The 21,107-nt window shown below is 48.6% G+C and overlaps 1 protein-coding gene across 1 annotated transcript in view; it reads left to right on the top strand.

Moving 5' to 3' along the window:
* The window catches only part of plxna1b (plexin A1b), a 122,381-nt gene that overhangs the window by 85,338 nt on the left and 15,936 nt on the right, over positions 1–21,107 (top strand). Inside the window, exons 11-19 of the mRNA XM_029826087.1 lie at positions 5,636–5,732; positions 7,408–7,598; positions 11,759–11,910; positions 13,673–13,796; positions 13,880–14,016; positions 15,849–16,016; positions 17,852–17,945; positions 18,803–19,039; positions 20,299–20,442. Coding sequence (XP_029681947.1) covers positions 5,636–5,732; positions 7,408–7,598; positions 11,759–11,910; positions 13,673–13,796; positions 13,880–14,016; positions 15,849–16,016; positions 17,852–17,945; positions 18,803–19,039; positions 20,299–20,442 — 1,344 coding nt within the window. The remainder of the gene's footprint in view (positions 1–5,635; positions 5,733–7,407; positions 7,599–11,758; positions 11,911–13,672; positions 13,797–13,879; positions 14,017–15,848; positions 16,017–17,851; positions 17,946–18,802; positions 19,040–20,298; positions 20,443–21,107) is intronic.

Below are 21,107 nucleotides of genomic sequence, written 5' to 3'. Positions count from 1 at the left end.
GGCCAGACGGGTCATGGGAGTGCATAAACACATGTGGACACCGCGCTCGCTCACACAAACGAGCGTGCTCCGGGGGTCAGCGCGGCTGATGGAGCACAGCTGGGCGTCGGGTGAAGGTTCACGCCGGAGAAATCAACTCGTCCCCTTTTGGTACATCGGCGCCTCCATTTTCCCGCTCTTTCTTTCACTTTATCCTCCTTTCTAGTTACTCCCATGAGGACAGGAATGAGAGGAGAGATAATATCGGCGCAGGCCTTCCACCATTACCTTCCATCAGATAAAGAGCCCGGCCACTCCATCACCGCCTTTCTCCTGCTCCTCTGCCAGAGAAGAGGAGGAAAAACTGAGACACAGGGCAGGAGGACAAAATCTAGTTTGGGATAGGGTGTGTCTGGTGTGTGTGTGTGTGTGTGCGTGCGTGTGTGTGTGTGTGTGGAGAAAGCAGCTGTTTGTTGGGTGGAAATGGGAAGTATCAGGGGTCCTGATGGCATCCAATTAAGGCAGATAAAATGATGATGAATTGCAGCCGGGAAGCAGAAACAGACTCCGTGCACGTGTGCACAGGAGGAAGCATGAAGCACAGACATGTAGAGGAGGGAGGTCGGAAGGGAAAAGAGGGATTTAAAGGCAAATGCATACACAAAGCAATGATAGAAACCGGAAAATCTGCAGAAAACCCGCTTTTCTTCACACACACGGACACATAAAGTTGGGAGAGACGAGGCTAATGAGAGCCGAGGTGCCGGTCGGTGGAGGGTGGTCAGGGCGTAGCACGGTTCAGGCCGGTCTGGCATGGCTCGGCTCGGCTTAATGAGATAAACTCTAGACCTGTCACTGCAGTCAGCCACAACACGCTGACGCTGTTTTAATTGGCCCGCTGTGTGTGTGTGTGTGTGTGTGTGTGTGTGTGTGTGTGTGTGTGTGTGCGTGTGTGTGTGTGTGGCTGCAGCAGTGTCCTATTACTCCAGTATACATTGTGGGTGTGCATCTTATGGATTTTTCTGTGCTCGTTCTTATTAATTGATTAACTGATTAATGATTTCCTGACAACAGGAAAGTTAAGAGAAGCTGTCCTCATATCTGGGGCCTTCGTGTCTCTGTACTCCCCCATATTCAACCCCCCCACCCCCAAAAAAAAGAATTAATTGCATTCCTCTATCAGCCATCCTTCCGCTGTAATACGGCTCTCTGTGCTCTTTACTTTAGGTTTTCCTCCTTTAATAACAGTTGCCCCCCCCCCCATGGTAACAATATCACGTTCTAAATGTTTGATTTGTATGTGAACGTTCTAACTCGATTGGTGATGGCGAATGCAAACCAAGCTGCTCTGAGGGGTTTTACTCCCACATACAGTCACCAGGAAGAAGGGGTGAGTCCACGGAGGGTGGAAGGAGGTCTGACTGTTTTAGAATGGGGACAGAAATCAGACTTTTGTCCTCAAAAGCTTACACAGCCATAATGTGTTGGCGGAAAAATAGCAACCACTGGCTAAGGCATTATTTTTCTCTTACGGCAGCATTTTTCTCTCTTCTTCACCTCTCTCCCTCCCTCCCTCCCTCTTTCTTTCCGCCAGTGAAGACTGTATGTGAATTGAACATTGTGTGCAAACGAATGTAAGAGATAAGCCGAGGTCCAGCCGTGCCCTCCAATCCTGTTAGCATTAGCGATTAGCACTGGCTAACAGGCACCCTATTATGAGCCCAGGCCAATTCTGACCCAGCACATACATTTCACACACACGTGCAAACACACTGAGCTATAGGGAGGATTACCAGTTAATCCTTGATTAGGAAACTGTATCTGCCTGGAATGTGTGTGGGAAGCGTGTGTGTTTAAACTTTTATGTATACATCCCAACTTTGAAGCCTAATCTGCTGGAACGCCACATAGAGCAGGACCCGGGCCGCGTCGTCCACTTTCCTCTGCTGCCATTCCTGTCCGACCTCTGGCGGCACCGGTCGCGACCCCCGTTTGGAAACACTTGAAAGTAGGAATCCAAAGTGTGCGAGAGACTCACGAGAGTCGGGCAGAGGAAACGTTCCTGTCCCCAGTTGTGGATTTTCCCTGGACCAGTTTGATATTTGTGCAGCATCTGCACCGTGCGCACCTTCAGAGTGACCTTTCCTGGGGTCGTGACCCCAAACGTGACCCTGTGCAGCCAGGTTCGCTGCCACAAACCTCCTTTTTGCTCATTCTTTTTCCTCTTTTTCCCCAGAGCCGCCGTTTTTGTCCGCCGTGCTCTTATTCCAGACAATATCAGCCTAATTTCTTTCTTCTATTTGCATTTGTCTCCCCGTCATGAATGCAAATCTTGACATTTTAAGAGTAACCTGCCCCGTGTTTGCATTTTCATATTGGTTTTCTCTTCGCAGTGAATAAACCGCGAGCTGGCTGCATGTGTGTATTCCCTCAACTGTGTATTGTGCAACTGCGCTGGTTTGGTATGAAACTTTAATAAGCCTTTAGTGCATGTGAGGAGATGAGATTTCTGTTGTAACCCAGTGCCCCCCCCCTCACTGCCCATTAAACACGCACACACTTCTCTCCTTAACTAAATATTCATGTTTGCAATGTGAAGGTACATGCACTTCCTCATCCCTGCATCCTGCCCCCCCCCCCCCCACACACACACACACACCTAGTGGAAAGGCTTGTTTTTGTGACCTTCAGTGTGTTTGAAGCGCTACAGAAGTGCGGACCAGGACGAACTTCCAAGCGCACGTCGGGTTCTTGGCAGCTCGGGTATTTAAATTGGACCAGTGCTGGTGCAGCAGTGTTTCACCAGGACAGGAGAGCGCACGTATGGTCACAGACACTGAGAGAGGACCGGTCTTCTTCTCTGAGCGCGGACAGCAGCGCGACACATCTGGGGGAGCTAATTAATGACTCGCACCGTGTTTTTCTGACCTCGCTCTGCGTCCGTTTCCATGTGGAGCGACTCCCTTTTTCCCCGTGTTCTCTCCGTCTCCACCCAGGGAAAGGGTGCTGGGTCTCTGGCAAATTGCGCAACATTTGAGGCTAGAGCGGCGGCCAGACTGGGAGAGATTAAAGAAACGTATAACTCAAACATCTGTGTCCAGAAATAACAACAGCCGTGCGACACGTGTGTCAGAACCGTATCTTCCTGGGTCTCGCCTCTTTTCTTTCTCATTTTTTATTTCCCGTGCAAACATCGCTGTCAGTCTTTGATGCATTCGCTGGCATCCGTCTCTTGGAAACTGTCCCATGTGCAAAATGCATATTTATAGTATAGCGCTCGCATGTTTCCGTGGATGTGTTTGGTGTACGAGATAAAGGAATCTGCTCCATATTTTCTTGCCTGACTGTGGGCGTTCCGAGAGAAAGTCCAACTGAGATTGATGGGGGAGGAGGTTTGTAAAGAGGTAGAGGGAAGGAATAATGAGAGAGGGAGAGAAAGATAGGGAGGAAAAGAGGGGGGCGGATAGGAGGATTGCAGGAGTGGGGTGAGGCAGAGGAATGTGTGAAAAGACCAAGGCGGACATGTCAGGGAACAAATTGAAAATGCCAATTTCACTTTAGCCCCCACCAGCTCAGGCGCTTACAGGCCAGCACGGCCTCTTATTCCATGTGTAAATGAATGGTGTCCTCAGAATAACACACAATCACCCCTCTCTATCCATCTCACACTCCCTATTTCTCCTTTCGTTTTCCGCTGGGTTCTGCTGTCACGCCATTTCCTCTCTGCCCACTTTCTCATCCTTCTCTCTTCTCTCTCCCACTTCTTTTTTCTAACCGTCCCTGAACTCATCACTCCACCTCCGTCCTCTGAACTTTCTAGCATTCAGCTGTTGCTTCTCCCATTTTTCACCGCTGTTGACTATTGATCAGCCGCTCAGAACACCGCCATGAATTCTGTCCTTTGTCCAACAATTGTCATCCAACTGTTGTCGTCATGAAGCCCTTTTCTGTAGAGAATCGCAGTTTGGGCACGCAGAAAGAGGGATTCGGCCCTCTCTCACCAATCACAGTCTCAGAAAAGCTGAAGCATTTTTGATCAATGGTTGTCGGAGTTTTTCTCTATTTCATTTCTGGTTGCTTCCCTCCGCATTAATCCTCCATCCCGCGGAACATTCAGATGGGACGAACAATCCATTTTCTCTTTTTAATAACTGAACGTCTGCTGAGCATGACTAATTGTTTTGTCTATAGAATGACAATACATTATAAAGGCTAGGGGTGCCAGAGGCCCCAGTGGCATTTTTTTAAGACCCTGAACGCAACATTCTCATCATGTAAACATGTTCTTAAAGATTTTAATAGGCAGCGGTCTCTCTGGTCCTTAGAACAGAGTCTGTCCTGATGTTCGTATGTATTCTATATGTGCACGAGAGCTCCTCTGACATCTTCCTGTTTCTGCCTTCAGGCTGCACTAAATGTATCCAATCACAAAGAGCCAAGAACGGATTAATCTTCCTTTTGCACATGGTGACATTGCTGTGTCCTCTCATTTTCTTATCTTTCCATGCACATTTGTGGCCTCTCCAATTCTTTTCTAATGCACTATTACCACAGATGTCTAGATACATCTGGCACTATTACACTTGAGCCGCTGATATCACGTATTGCTGAAGTTGTAGATAGATTCGATCACCGAGGGCGCCGTTTTCCTCGGGCCCGGAGCTTTCACGTCGGATTTTATCACCACTCCACATGAGGAGAACGGTCTCGCAATCTCTCGCCCCGAAGCCATTGAAGATAGTGACCATACCAGCGGTGGCGAGGACGACTGCGGACCGTCTGACTGATGGGGGCATCAGGTTAACTCGGCCGTTCTCCGGCCGTACATCAACAGAGCAGACGCCTCTGAACACGGAACGGGCGAGCCGTCGCTGTCCGCCGTCTGTTTCAAGGCATCAAAGGCTATTGATGTGAATGCGGCGCTTAATAATGCAAAACTGCCTCTCGGATTGGAGAGTCGAGGGAGTTCCTGATGAATGAGTATTATTGGATGATTGTATGTCTGCCGCAGAGCGTTTGGCTGCGCGCTGGGTTTGGCGGGGGTGGAACTTCTAAAGCTGCATTTTATTTGCCGGCGATAATCGTCGTCAAGAATTTATTTGTTTGGCGGCTGGGAGCGTCTCTCCGGAGCCTCCGCCGTTATTCTTTCAGTTAGCGCGGCGCCGTCACGTTGTGGCTTTTGGAACTCGTCGTCTCATTTGAAGCAATTCCATAAAACTGATTACGCCGCCGATGAGTCAATTACATTTCAACTCTTATTAGTTCAGGATGCAAAAATGAAATTAGACGAACATATTATTGTTGGAGATGTATTACACTTTTCATTCATCACTGAAATGGAATGAGTCACACGGTGCCGCAGAGCCCAATCTCTTAATCAAGTCTCTGTCGTGCCAGGCGGCTGCGGATGTGCAGGGCGTTAAAATCACAATATAGACCTTCTTTCATCACTCATTTTTATGGCCCCTCACTGCGGGCGATGACATTACCTCCAGCCAACAGGAAAACCTGACTGTGCTCTTGGAATATTCTCTAAACTGATCTGACATTTTGCAGGAGTCCTCAATGTTATTGGTGTGGGAACAGAGTTATTTCAGATGATTGTACATGACTGTGACTGCTAAGGTTAATCTTTGTGCTGTGCTTCATGTTTCAGTACATGTATGAAGGCAACGACATCAGCGACCTGCCCGTCGACCTCTCCGTGGTGTGGAATGGCATGTTTGTCATTGACAACCCCTACAACATTAAAGGTGAGTTCAGACAGTTAAAGGTTTCTATTAAAATCAGCACGGACACATGCGTCTTAAAAAGAGAATCCAGCAAGTACAAAACCAGAGAAGAGTCTTTGATTATTTGGAGTGACCAGTCTCCCTCGGCCAGCTTTACTTTTTTAATTAATTCCTGAATTCCTTCAGATTTGAAGCTGAAAGGGAGACACAAAAGCAAAGAAATGCTGGACGGACCCGCTCTAATCTGATCCATTTAGCCGAGAATATACTCGGTGAATTGCTGTGTTAAATTTCTGTCATTTTTCCCGACACAATACTCGTCAGCGGTTCAATAATTAAAGAGGTTAACCTGAGAGCTGCGGTGTTATTAAGATCCAGCGGGTTCAGCAGAGTTTTTGTGTCATATCGCTTCTGGAGAATATTTTATTACTATCATTTCATCTCTGGCAGAGGTTTATTCTCACGTAAGTCTCCAGGTATTATGATGAATGCATAGAACATCAATGCGATAAGGCCTGTGCAGCCCCCCAGCCTCCACCCCCCCAGAATGCCCAGACCTCTCCCTCACAGCAGAAGCCCCTGTGAGTAATCCTCCACAGTGAGAGAAGACAATGAGATCACGTCTGTTGGTTATAATTACTGCTAGAACAGTCGTTCTAATGCCGCTGCCGTAATTATCGTGGCCTGTGTGGCTCCACGGGGGGGCTGCCGCATTATTCCCCACCGCTGCGAAGTGAAGCAACATCGCCAGCCGCCGTTGCATTCAGCACGACCTTTGGACGGCGTGCAGAAGGGGCCCGGCGCATGGTCGTTGGCTCCAGGAGGTGGCCGGCTGCAGCGTCTCTGCTCACAGCCTCTCTCAGCTGCGTGGAGGAGCGATTGTTGCCGTTTCCTCAGTAATTTAACACCAGAGAGTCACTTTATTGCATTTATCGACATCAGTCCCTGGAGACTCGAGCACCAAGCATGCTGTTAAAGTCTCGGATTTCACGTATCCTGAGATATATCGACATGTTGGGAACGTACAACCGAACGTCTGCCGGAGCATCGGGACTCTGCATTTATGCCCGATGCCTTTTTTTCTGTCACTTCTTCCAAGGACAAAACGTTTCTGCATTATGTTGAGCGACGCTGAAAGCCTCCAGTATCAGCAGCATGCATCAGAGTCTCTGTATTGTGTCTATCTTGGCTATAAATCTGCTAAAAGCGCCATCAGGAAGCAGAGAGATCCGCCATTGTCTGTTCCTGAGCCCCCTCCCCTCTTTTATCTATCATGGTAATCATCTGATCAAGTGTGAGCAATGCTCCATTATCTTAAATACTCATATGTTAATGTAATTAGAGGAGAGACATTCAGCAGCCAGTAATTGGTACAGGGTTGCTTTAAAGCTGCTCCGTGACCAACAGGATTTGGGGATGGAATGACAGTGAGAGAGGGGAAAAGGACTTAAGTGTTTAGTTCCTGAGGCCTTTAAAAACACCGCCTGAGCTCAACTTTGTCTCGGTGATGTTGAATTATTTAGCGAGGGTACGCGCATGTCACTCGATTTGAAATGGAGGAATTTGGAACTTTAAAATAGCTCAGCTCTCTCCTCCGGTTGTTTATCTGTTTACTTATGCCGGCACAAAGTTGTGCCTCAAACTGCTCCCCCCTCCCTCGTTTCACGCCCTCCTCCTCGCCGTCCCGTCTCCGCAGCCCACCTGTATAAGTGCTACGCGCTGAGGGACAGCTGCGGGATGTGTCTGAAGGCCAACCCCAGGTTTGAGTGCGGCTGGTGCGTACAAGAGAAGAAGTGTTCCCTGAGGCAGGAGTGCACCCCCCCAGAGAGCACCTGGATGCACGCCACCACAGGAAACAGCCGCTGTGCACACCCCAAGATCATCAAGGTACGCTGTCACACTCGCGTCACACTATAAGACAGTAAAAAACAACACACACACACACACACACACATACACACAAGACTCTGAGGCCAGAAAACCAGGAAACAGCCCACTCTCAAATCCACATTGCACGCAGCTGCCAGGTTCAAGGTGGAAGGAAAAATTGTTTTCTGACTGAAGTTGAAGCAGCAGTTGCATGTTGCCGAGCAACAGTTCCCTCAAGAACAGGCGTGACACAAAGGGTCAGAGCAGAGTGGGCTGGAGTGAAGGGAGTCATCTGCAAGACAATCCTTTCCCTGTGAACGTTGACGAGACGCAGGTTCAAGGAAAATCTCAATTTTGGAAGGGTGTTTCTTGAGGAAGTGAACGTCCACCTGCAGAGCTTCATGATTTGGCCTCGGTGAGGGAAAGAGAGCGACACAGGAGGGAGGAGAGACAACTTAGAAGCATCACCATGACTGCAACCACAACACAGATGGGCCAGACAGGAGGGGGCATCTGACACACACCACCACTGAGCACACTGACATGATTAGAGATGATGGCTACGCACGCACACACACGCACACACACATACATACACACGCACACACACACCCGAGGAGTGTCTGTTTGTGAAAGAGAGAGGCAAAAATAATGTGCTGGTGTGTGTGTAGGGGTGTTCTTCAATTGGTGTGTGTGTGTGTGTGTGTGTGTGCGTGCGTGTGTGTGCGGCTCACAGATTGGGTGAGCCAAGGCGTCTAAACACCACGGTGAACCCATCTGTTGCCACCTCTAGCCGTGGCGGTGGCCCTGGTCAGACTGTGACCCGGGTCACCGTCTCTGCGGTTCACCGCTGGAGCTGGTGCGCACGCCGGCACGGGCGTGCACGCAGGAGCGCCCGCTTTCAAACAGCCGGTCCCTCCATTTTCCTGCGCATTTTTTTTTTTTTTGTCATTCGGGCTCCGTAAATGTAACAGCGCCTCGGAGAAGACGCGGCTCCGCCTCAGTCAAGCCGAGCGCCGCTCCTCTCTCTTTAAATAAGTGTGAAATATATGGACGATTTATAATGCATGCCCCTTTTCCCAGACGCAGTCTTTTATGGTGGGAGCCCTCAGTGCATTTCCTGTGTGACACCAGTAATGGAGATATTGGATAATTGGGGTAGAAGATAAATCTGTGAGCTTCTGCTCTCTCTCTTCCTCCATACTTGGGTTATCTCTGCACAAGCGTGCTCAGCCAAATGGGCTGCATGTACTGGGGGGGAGGGGGTGGGGATATGTATGCGCATGCGAGCATGTGCTCTCGCATGCACATCGAGGGGTAAATCCTGGCCCGGGGGCAGGATGTTGGTGGCAGGAATAGAGGAGCATCAAAGGCAGCGGGGGGAGAGAGGAAACGGCGAGAAGTGTCGCCGCCTCACCTCCCCTCCACCTTTGACATTTCCAATGTGACATTTAATGTCAGAAGAGCATCTGCAGGTGGCAGAATCCCCTCTCCTTTCGTCTGCCATTTCATCCTTCACCTCTCCCAGCGAGCGTCTCCTCCGCTACACATATTGAGCAGCCCTCCACGTTTATTTGCTGCTGTGGGAGATGTTGTGGTCGCACACGAGGCGCAGACACCCGCTTTTCACCTCTCCGGAGCTGCCGTGTCAGCAAGTGACCCCCTCTGGTGCACTTCTTGAGTGTGCTATTGCCAACTTAATGTTCAATACTGCGCAGGTGGGTATTGTTCCACTAATGGCGTTGGCGGCTAAACACAGCTCTCCGGACACCGCCATTGATGTTTTGGGCCGTGAATGACCGGTTTTATAATTTTTAAGGATGCGGGCTATTGTGTGCTTTTCTTATTACGCCAGAATTGTCCCTCTTAGATTAATTATTTGTGCTCTCACAACAAACGGCTGTGTGTGGGAGAACGGAGGGGCGAACACACACTCCCAGGTAGAATACACTTAAATGTGAAATCATGGTTGTAAGCATGGATTAAATAATCGTTACCTTCCAGCTCTTTTTTTTTCTTTTCGGCTGTTTCTATAAAGGCCCCCCCACCTAAAAAAACACATCCACAGGGGCGACAGAGGCGACTCTGTCCCCTTGTGGTGCAGCATGTGGTGTCCTAGCACTGGCCTTGGACGTTCGCTAACCCTCCGTCATCCATCATCTCCTGCCTGCCTACTCCTGAGGGACAAGAAGAACATAACAGCTCGCCCTGAGAAACCAATTAAAACACAGGCCAGGCCGATGTGTGCGTGTGTGTGTGTGTGTGTGTGTGTACATCTGTGTGTTGCTTTATTAAGCTGCAACAGTGGCGTTGGTAGTTCCAACTTTTCTCTCTTATTAACCAAAATTGTGAGAGTTCACATCTCCAATAGTATTGAGCAGCTCTGGAAATGGACAAAATGTCTGTTTTGCTAATCATTCAGCTGAGTAAACACAATCCTCTCTGCCTCCAATAATCTGTTCTACGGATAATATTTGCTGTTGTTTACAGACCATGCTCGTACTCTATTCTGCTTCTTCTCCTCTTCTTGCTAGCGGATGCTCTCTGTGCAGCAACACTCGTTCTGGCCACAATAGGCCTCACACAAAGCCTTGACACAACAGGACAAGTCAGAGCCAAAGAAAAGTGGGGGGGGGGAGTTTGAATGCATTTGGAGCACAGAGGAAGAGGAGAATAGAGCCAGTGTTTAGGCTGGTGGCTTTTATCAAAATGGCTTTTTGTTTGTGTTGTTTTGCTATGGGTGTAACAACGCGCGCGTGTGTGTCTGTGTTTTGATAAGCCGGTGCTCGTAGAGGAGAGGGAGATTTGATTACCATATCTGAAGATTGCGATTGGTGCACTGCTGTGTGCCACCGACTCTTTTGTCTGCGCCTGAAAATATATGCATTCAGGCATGTTGAGCGGGAGACAAAGAGTGAATTAAAAAGGCACAGAAGTGTGCAGAGGAAGAGGGACGCTCCTCTGAAGCAGAGCTGCGGGAAGAATGGAAGAAAGAAAGAAAGAAAGAAAGAAAACACTCCTTAATTATATCACTGGCATTTTCAGCCCTGGCCTGGGTGACACTGGGCTTTGTTCCCACTGTAAGCAGCGTCCGGATCACCTGTGGCTTTTACCAGCCTGCCCCCTCTGTAGTGAGGTTAGCGTGGACGCTCGGAGCCGCCAGAGCTGCTTATATTGTATAGGAGACTTTATTAAAGCAGATGGTAAGTATGCTCGTTTTCTCTGCAGCTAAGAGGAAGTTGACTGGTGCTAATTTTATGTCAGGATGGTAAAAAATTACCTCGTTGATTGGCATTTTATGTAAATGTTGCTATATTTGTTGATTGCCACCACATATTGAACTTGGAGCATCCGTCTGATCTGACGCCAGGTTAAGATTAGCTTAGCTTAATAGCTTAGCTTAATTCAATATTTTCCTTGCAGGTTGCAGGTTCCTCAGATCTATTCTGGTGTGTGTGTGTGTGTGTGTAGAGGGGTGTTCTTCGATTGGTGAGTTTTATGTCCTCTGAAGTGCTGTAATGTGTGTGTGTCATTGATCATTCATTTTTTTCCCGTCTTTATGGCGAGCCCCCATACCACCACCCCACAGCACCCAACCGCTAATGTCTCTCCTCTCTCACCGTCCTCTCGGGCTGAGGTGACAAATGACCCCACCCTCCGCCTGCCAGGTTCTAATCCAATTAGCTTTAGCCCTAATTATACTACCAATGACTGATTACCGAAGGGGCCATTGTCTGCATCACCGGCTGAACGAGCGAAGCCGTGATGAGCCGGGCTCGCCTCTGGTAACCATTAGCACCTCTGCACACCTTCTTCAGGACCTCCAGAGGAAAGAAAGGGAGCAGAGGTCGCTTTGAGGACTAATTATATTCAGTAGATTAATCGCCAAAAGGTTAAATGAGAGATGTAAGCAAGGGCTTTATGGGTGGGTCCAGGTTAAGTGTCTGAATTGGCAGCTTGTGAATGCTTGACTGAGCTGTGGTGGAGTTAATGGATCCGAGGTCATTTTTCATTTCCCTTAATGCGGTCGCCCCTATCTGATTATGTCAGAATATGAGGCGACCATAGTGACTTATGTAAACTGTCATTGTGTCTGACAGACAATATGTGTCCTGGTCGGCTGCATTGGGGGTGAGGATTGCCTAACACGTGTCCTCTTTGATTGGCTCTTCCACCAGTTGCATCCAGAGACGGGCCCCAGGCAGGGCGGAACCATGCTGACCATCACAGGGGAGAACCTGGGCCTGCAGTTTAAAGACATCCAGAATGGAGTCCGCATCGGTAAAGTGGCCTGCATCCCCCAGGAGGACCAGTACATCAGCGCCGAGCAGTAAGTTGGACCATTCGCTGTCCCAAACCTGAGTGTTGCGTTTCATTTCGCCCGTTCACCCTTCAGAGGTAAATCCCTGGTCTTTGTGACCATAACTACTCCCCCCTTTCTCTTCTAAAGTTTTATCCCTGTAAAATAGCTCAGGGTACTCGCGTTTAACCCCGGGGGGGGCTATTGGGGATAAAACCTTCACTGGTGCAGCAGCAGTGAGGATTTTTCTTTTAGAAATATCTCACTAATTAAGCTCGGTCCAGATTATCCCGACATTGGATTGAACTGTGAATGAAAACATGCGACGAGTCCCTTTTTTTTGTGCCGCTGAATTCAAGCAGCAAAAAAGCTACAATTCAGGGGAAGAAGAAAAACCCTGTCACAGCTGGAGGTGTCCTCATTTTCTTCTTATGTAGCTGTCATTTGTACACGGATGCTCCATTTACCGAGTTCTGCGGCGTAGACCCAGCAGATTTATTTTCCCCTTCACAAAGGAGGAAACTCAAAGAAACTTTGATGGTTTGACAGATGGAACAACAGAACGCTGAGCAAATCTCCCCAGCAATGACACGTGTCCCAGCCTGGGATTAGAAAACACGCCAGTGACATTTCACTTCTGATTTATATTTGATGAACTCACACGTGTTGACGTATTCGCCAAAATGAGACAGCTAACATCCTCCTCGCCACTTCCCTTCCCTACCTGCTCCTTGTGTCACATGCGAAAAGTCTCAGCGTTGCTACTTTTAACGGTGTCAGGCGCGTGATGGCGGCTAACACCTGCAGGAGGTGTGGCTCCCTGTAGCGCTAATGAAACATCGCTAACGTTGTTCACGGCCCGGCTGCCTTCGTCATCCCGGTGACCTGCAGCATCAAAGATGGGCCCCGGGTCAAAGGTCATACAGTGGGAGGGAGAGGAGGAGGGATGTGCTCAATTGTGCAGAAGATGTGGACACGTGGTCACTCCGCCTTCCCCGTTCTCTCCGACACTCTCAGCGGCGCGTTTGACAATTCTGCGATTTTTGTGAGCGGATTTTTTTTTTAAAAAGGCGAATGTGAATCTTTTCGTCATCAGCAGGCGCAGTCGCTAAATGGTGTCCCGTGTTGACTGGAGTAAATGTTGTGAGAGCAAACAGAGCCGTACTGTTTGGCATATTTAACCTTACATTTAGCGCTGGCTAAACGTCATTGCCGTTTGCTCTTCCGTGAATAACCGTCAGTCGTGTTTAGTGGGTGACGGCGATTATTAAAGGGTGTCTGGCGTTTGTCTTTGGAATCAAAGGAAAAGGAGCCGCGGCTGCAGCGCTGCAGCTAGCATGGCGGGGAAGGGTTAACGCTCCATCCTGGTGGGGGGGGGGAACTGGGGAAGATGTGTAAGATATGAGCCCGTTCAATTAATCAGCTTCTCTGGCTTTAACCCCGTCCTCTCCTCCCCCTCTCCTCCGCACTCTCACCCCTTTCTCTCCGTCTCATCCGCTGGCTCTGGCTAATTAACAGTCAAGTGTGTCGGCAGCAGGCGAAACACGAATTAAGTGTGCGTGCGCGCGCACGAGCGCCATCCCTGTGGGCCATACTTCCACTTCTCCCTGCACTCAATCATTTCTCTAGTGGATTTTCATTTGGCCGTGCAGTACCTGGGGCCAAGTGTAAAGATTGTGCTTCTACATCACACTCATGCAGATGTTCCTGCTCCAGGCTCTCGGAACCTCTGGAATGTCTTATTGGACTGCTGCGGTGGCGGCGCTCACCTCTGCACGGCTCTGTTTTTCAGGATCGTGTGTCAACTGAACGACGCCACGGGTTACCGCGTGCAGGAGGCTCAGGTGGAAGTGTGCGTCAGAGACTGCATCCACCAGGACTACAAAGCCGTCTCCACCAAGGCCTTCACCTTCGTGGTCAGTAGGACTCCACGTCATTCTGTTTGGATTCTTCTTCCTCCCTCGTCCGTCCGCCGCCACTGACCAGTTTTTCTTTCCAGTCTCCATATTTCAACCGCGTCCAGCCGTCCACCGGGCCCCTGTCCGGAGGAACGCGGATCACCATCGAGGGGAGTCACCTGAACGCCGGCAGCGCCGTGTTCGTGAAGATCGGACTGCACCCCTGCCGCTTTGAAAGGCAAGTGGAAGAGACGCGGAGGGGTTTGTTGTCAGTAGTGGGTGATTGTTCCGTTCAGATTTATTCCGATGATTCCGCACAGGCGGGCCTGAATCACCACTCAGGCCAGGTTTCATGACTGTGGTTGGAAACTGCAGCTTTTATTGTAATTCCCAGCAATTGTGTGAATGACAGTGTAGCCTTTCTCAGGGGGAGCCCATACCCCTGCTCAGCTGTGCTGCGAATGCCTTAAGTTCCTGGCCCACATTTTCCCACAGATATAACTATAATCTTGAAGGACTATCGTGCTGTAAAAAGCCCAATTCCTTCCTTTTTTTACTGCGCTTTGAGCTCTTGTCGCGTTGTTTTCGTGGGTGTTTTTGCTGTTTCATGTCACTGTAATGTCAGAGTAATCAGCGACAACATGCAGCTCTTTTCCAAAGATTTCCAGTTTTCGAACAGTTTGTTTCTCATTAGCAGTTTCTTTCTAAGAGTTTTAGCAGTGCAACAGTTCCATCTACCGTGGGGAAAAGTGACAGGTTGAACTAATGAGCTCGGACTTTTTATATATCAAAAGAGAAAGTAAAGGCCAATTTAAAGCTCTGCAGCACATCCTGAGAAAGGTGAACATAATAGTCTTGGCCTTTCATTTACTCAGCAGCAATAACCTTTATGGCCAGAGTAATGAACTGGTTGAGTCCATCTCTTTAATGTGTCTTTGTATTCAGCAGAAAGTCTGCGCTTCAATCAAAACCTATTTACCCCGACTCGCTCATCCTCTTATCTCCCCTGTAAACCCTCTTCTTCCCAGCTCCTTTCTTTATTTCCGTATCCCCTCTCGGCTTTCTTTTGTGTGGCCGCAACCTTGTCAGAAATGCATACACGGAACCACAGCCACCCTCGGAGGTGACAGTGTTGTGAAAGTGGTTGCCATGGAAACTCGGCACTGGAAGAATGTGGAAAAGCTCTTTAAAGAAAAACCGTCCTTCATTTTCTTCTCTCTTCATCCTCTTTCCTGTCTCAGAAATTGCCTTTTGGGAGGCGGCAGGCATGTGTCCAACAGAAATAGGTTTTCTTTTCTCTTTTTGAAAGGAAGCGAAACACCACGTTTATGTTTTTGCGTCACCTACATCTTCCTTTTTTTTTTAACTTTGGTGCCACATTAAGGAGAGACTTTGTTATGTCTATTGTACTCATATTTAAAATTTTCGACTGTGTCACTGTCGCGTGTTGACACCCTAATGATGAAAACTACACAGGCATGTACCACAGCTTCACATACCTCCCCCCCCACCCCCCATCTGTGTGAGTGGGGGGGGGGACAGAGCAGCGAGTCTCTGCACCTCGATGTCTCCCAGCAGGTCACAACTGTCTGACTGCAGCAGAGGGAGTTGCATCACGCCGAGAGACAACGAGCCTGATCTGCCTGTGTAGCTCTGTGGGCCAGAAAAAGAGCCAGAGCGAAGGACAGACAGACAGACGGACGGGCAGGCAGGCAGGCAGGCAGACAGACAGACAGACAGACAGACAGACAGGCGGACGGACGGACGGACGGACAGAGAGGCAGACAGAGAGGCAGAGAGCTTTGAAGCCTGGCTCTGTGATTTTGGCTGATGAAACCACAGGCAGACTGACTGAAAGATATTCTGTATGGGCAGCTTTGTCACACGGGTGTGTGTGTGGGGGGGGGGGGGGGGGGGGTAGTGTGTGTGGGTGTTAGTGTGTGTGTGTGTCTGTGTGTGTGTGTGTGTGTGTGCGCAGCTGTGGGATAAAGTTCTGTTTCATACCTTCACTGAGCAACAAACATAAATCCCACTCAAGGTCTCCCCCCCCCCCCCCCCGTCTCCCATCAGGCGGAGCAGCAAGGAGATAGTGTGCGTGACCCCTGCGGGACAGGCCCCGGGCACAACTCCAGTCATGGTGGACATCAACTCCGCCGAGCTGAGGAACCCAGAGGTCAAGTTCAACTACACAGACGATCCCACCATCCTCAAGATCGAGCCCGACTGGAGCATCGCCAGGTGAGGACGCCATCTGACGCTTCTCGGGCTCCTTTCTGCGTATTAATAAAAACCACACATTTATTTAGAGCACGGATTATTGTATTATATATGCCGTGCGGTTATTCCATTATCTATAATTCACAGCAACACTGGTTGATGTGAGATTCTGCTTGATGTATATGTAAGGAACAGATGCATACATTAATGCATTATTAATGCGTTGTGCTGATTGAGCTGCAGAAAAATGAGCTGTAAACTGCGATAAATACGTAATTCCACCGACACCCTCTGCAGTTTGTGCGAGACGGAGCACTGACGAAATAGGCTGCTCCATTTTCACGCGAGTCTTGTTTTTCCAAGGAGAAATTGAAGATTTACGCCGTTCATGTTTAAAGGTAAACATCTGAAGGAAGCTGCAGAAGCAAGACGCCGCTGGTTGATGAGCATCAGCGTGGATTTATCTTTAAATATTCTAAACATGTTGAAACTACAGCCAAAGGCGGCTTCTGAGAAGAAGAAAGCCATTCGTAGTTTTCAGTTGCTTGTAAAGTGGCGAATGTGATGTTTGAGGAGCTTTTTTACTTATAAAGTAGGTTTTTATTTGCTAAACTGACTCGTGTGCAGTCAGACTGAAGCTGCTTCCCATCAGAAGTATCCAGGAGACGACAGCAGCTTATTCTGCAGACGCTGTCAGTTCAGAGTAACAGTATGGTGCTCCATCCTAGCGGGGGGGCGAGGTGAAAATGGGAGCCGCGTTTAAAACTGTGCGAGGAGACAAAGTCCCTCTTCACATCAAATAGGTGTAAGCAGCTGAGAATTTTCATTTGGAAAGGAATATATGAAAGGTTGAGGGCAGGTGAGGGGAGACGGAAACAGGGGGGGGAAAAGTGTTAGCTGCAGCCCCAGGGGGGACGGAGAGGAAACTCAGCACTTAGCTTGTCTTTGGTGGAAACGTGTCACTCCCAGTGGAGGAACAGTTTGGTTCTACGGGCCAATCCCGCTTCCATTTAGGAAGCTATTTCGTTGCCCGGACTCCTTGGGTGACCACCTCGCCAGGGGACATTGTAAACACCTTCTTTGACACGACCTGCCTGCCTCAGATATTTCTACTTAATTTCAGTTTATTACAGTGGAAGCGGTACAGGCTGCTGTGTGATAATAACTGCAGGGGGAGGGTCGAAACACTGAGCCATCATATCATTTCCTGTAGCAGTAGGGTTCAAACTGGCCCTCGGCCCTCGGCAGTCTTTAGGTCACATGCTAACTTATATATTTGTCTGCTATCAGAATGCATCTTATCACATGGGTTCATCATTTGAGGCTCGCAGAGGCTGACAGGAAGGAGGATTCTGACTCTTCCTGCCTTCATCTCCACTGTTCATTGGCCAGTGTGGGTCACAGGTGTAAAGGTCACGACACGTCTCTGACAGCCACGCTGTCGACGCTAAAAAATATCCACAATAACCTGAAGGAAAAAAAACGTGCTGAAAACATCCTTTTAAATTCAGAGATGAGTAACAGCTCTCAGGAGCAATGCCACGCACTCACATTAGCCTCCATATTGGTTAGGAGGGGGAAAAAAAGCTTTTAACATTCACATGAGGGATTTAGCATTAGTATCATTACCTGAAAATGGGCTTTCAAGAATCAGCTGGCAAAAGGCTGCAGCCGGACCATTAATGCTACAGTGGCACATTTATTCCTCCTAAAACCAAAGGTGGACTGCATGTGGTCTGAGACTCCACAGGAGAGGAGGTGCAGCTGAGAGAGGCTAATGTGTGACAGGCACTTTCACATGTGATATAATTGGTTTTGTCTCCATTTTCTCTCTAACTCCTGTTTCCTTTTGTTAGTGGAGGGACCATGTTGACCATTACCGGAACCAATCTGGCCACCATCAAGGAGCCCAAAATGAGAGCCAAGTACGGAGCCGTGAAGTCAGAAAACGTAAGTGTATAGACTCAGACACCTGCACATAAAAAAGCTGTCTGGGCTGCACAAGTGAGCCCGATATAGGCACTCAGGGCAGTCCTCCCACTCTGAGAACGCTGATTTTCAGGTGCTGCTCACACTCTTGGGACTCTGACGCACACACCTGACCCGTCGGTCAACTAGCCGAAGGCCCATTTTCTGTTTGTTTTTGATGTTGAATTTCCTTTTAGCAGTTTAACCTTTGAAATGTCAACCAGCAATAAAGTGGCTCTGGCAAATCCCCCTCTCTTCACCTAGCACCACGGGGCCCTGCTAACCTTTCTCCCCCTCTTAGCCGAAAGTAAAAATACCCCCTCTTTTATTCTTCCCTCTTTGTCGCAGTCGGTTTTTCCTCGTTAATGTTCCTGTTGACCTGTAAACACCACACTGTCCTTGTGTGTGAGCTCTTACCGGAGAGGCTGAGGAACATAATGTGGGGCTATAACATGCTGGGAAACTATTCAGACATCTCCCTGGGCCACGCTGGGTGTCGGTAACAACTCCTGGATGACCTCCCTTGTTTCTCCGTGTGTCATTACACTCTCATTTGCTCTTCTCTGACTGATATAAGTGTGAGGCCCCACAGGGACTTTCCAGTTATTATCAACACTGATTACCACTCTGATACTATTAACCCAGCCTCCTGCTCATTATGTCATTACTGAGACATTTAATCACTGGTATCACATGAGTGTGTTGCATCCATCATATAGTTTCATATTTAATATCGGATTTTTTTTGCAAGCCGAATTGGTAATGCAGAATCATTGTCCTCCATTCTGACCAAGATATTATCCCTCTCTTTTCCTTATGTTCCCCCTCTACTTGTGTAGAATTGCACGGTTGTCAACAACACTGTGATGGTGTGTTTGGCGCCCTCTGTGGCCGGCTCTGATAAAAGCTTCTCGGAGGCCGGCAGCAGCCCCGACGAGATCGGGTTCGTCATGGACAACGTGGTCGCCGTGCTGGTGGTCAACGAGACTTTCAGCTACCACCCAGACCCTGTGTTCGAACCTCTGAGCAGCACGGGTCTGCTGGAGCTGAAGCCCAGCTCGCCACTCATACTCAAGGTAAAGTGCCTGGCGCTCTCAGCATTGATCTGTTTTGGCCTCGCCTCTGCCTCATATTGCTTTACATCCATCACTTCTGTTATCTTTATATTCTTCTCATGTTTCTCCCACCTACGAAACATTTACATTCTTTTTTTTTAGCATTTCAGTCTTGTATTTTTTCCCCGTCTGGCTGAAGTAAGAAAAAAAAAAATCAATTTCTCACTAATGAGCTGTGAGTTTGTGGTGTTTCCTGTATCTGACTTTAAAAATTAATGTATCAAATGAGGACTAAACAGTGTTTGCTAATTCACGTTTGCAACTTTCCTGTCATGTCGACTGTTGGTCCACAATATAGAAGGCGACTTTTATGGAGCCAAACGCAGCAGCAGCGTCCCAGTCGATAACTGACAGGACAGCGACAGATGAAATGTAACGATTCGAACATTCCCGCACCTCTTCTAGATTTGAGACCTTTTCAGCGCAGCCATCGCTCTCGTCTGGCTCAACCCTGAAAGGTTCTATTTTATTTGCAGCAGAGACCTTCTGCTGAGACCTTTTAGAGACCTTCATGGCATAAAAAGAATCCCCTGCAAAGTCAGGTGTGATGGGAAATATTTATAAAAGTGGACGCTGCAGCCTCGAATCAGATAAGACTGTAAACTGGGGAGGCGGGGTGATGTTAGCCCCGCCCACCCACAGGTACACGCATCCCTCCACCCCTGCTGGGCGGCTGCTTCTAAAGTGTGAGGCTAGGAAAAATGATGGTACAATTTCACAGGAAAACAAGGCTTTTCCCCCTTTTTCTGTCTGGCTGGTGCTTGAAAAAATAACCACATCTCAGCATCCCCCCCCCAAACAAAATAATATATACAGTCTGATTCTGTCATGAAAGGCTGTGATTGCCCCGCCACGCTTTTGGTGAAGGATTGAAGAAAGAAGCAGTGCAGAAACAGCATCCTATTAAATAATTGCTGAGAACCTAATTGTTCTTCAAGGTTTGTTTTGACTTGTTAAATGGAATTTTACCTCTGAGCTGCATCATTTTTTTGTTCTACATTTCAGTCACAATCGCAGCTCTGTTTGAATAATACCATGTTTGTGAGGGGTTTTATGTGGCACAAGCTCTGTTTCTATAGTTACCTGTGGTTTAGAGCACCTTGCACCCTCGGTGGAGACAAGGCAGCCAATGAGGAACCTTTTCCAGCCTCGTAAACGGCCTACGTTCTAATTATTACTGTTAGAACGGCCTCAGTCAGCATGTGTGTCTCTGTTTCCAGGGTCGCAACCTGATTCCTTCAGCCCCAGGAAACACCAAGCTGAACTACACGGTGCTGATCGGGGAAACGCCCTGTGTGCTCACGCTGTCTGAGACCCAGCTGCTGTGTGAGTGGCCCAACCTGACGGGAGAGCACAAAGTCACTGTGAGTAAAAGGGAACCAGGGCTCTTTTACTTCTCCTCTCTGCCTTCAGTACCTGTCATCTCACCGTCCCCTTTTATTTCATACCACATCTGAGGGTTTCGACTCCCTCTCTCAGCCTCTTATTCCTCCTCTTCTTCGCCTCCTGTTCTGGATTCATCCACCTTCTCTCTGTCAATCTATTTCCTGCCTTTTCAGTCATGCATTCAATTCTCTTCCCATCCGTCAGACCTAAATCTCCTCAATTACTCTAAATTTCTCCTCCCCATTCATATATCCACAGCCTCACAGACGTACGCACGGCGCCTTTCATACCATCGGCGGCGTTTGCCGGCGCATTTATGTCTCGGAGGCTTGTGATTGGAGTCATTCGCCTGGCATTCTCCCTGGAATTTGAACGGAATTGATATTCAATAGAGACCAAAAAAAGGCTAGTGGGCGTGAGAGGTCTGAGTCTATTTATAACTTCCTCCATTTGGCTTTTCATAGACGTAAGCCAGTTGAAAGGAGGGGAAAAAAGTGGTGGGGGGAGATGGGGGGTGTGGTTTATCCCACCGTTTGTTTTTGTGTCCGCATGTTCTTCATGCCAGAACTGTTTTGATGTGATATGCTTGAAAGTCACATGGATTTGCAACCGCGCATATTTCCATGTGTTCGGGTTCCAAGGA

The sequence above is a fragment of the Takifugu rubripes genome, chromosome 19 (assembly GCF_901000725.2).
Source record: "Takifugu rubripes chromosome 19, fTakRub1.2, whole genome shotgun sequence".
Taxonomy (NCBI): Eukaryota; Metazoa; Chordata; class Actinopteri; order Tetraodontiformes; family Tetraodontidae; genus Takifugu; species Takifugu rubripes.
This window is presented reverse-complemented; position numbering and strand designations above follow the sequence as displayed.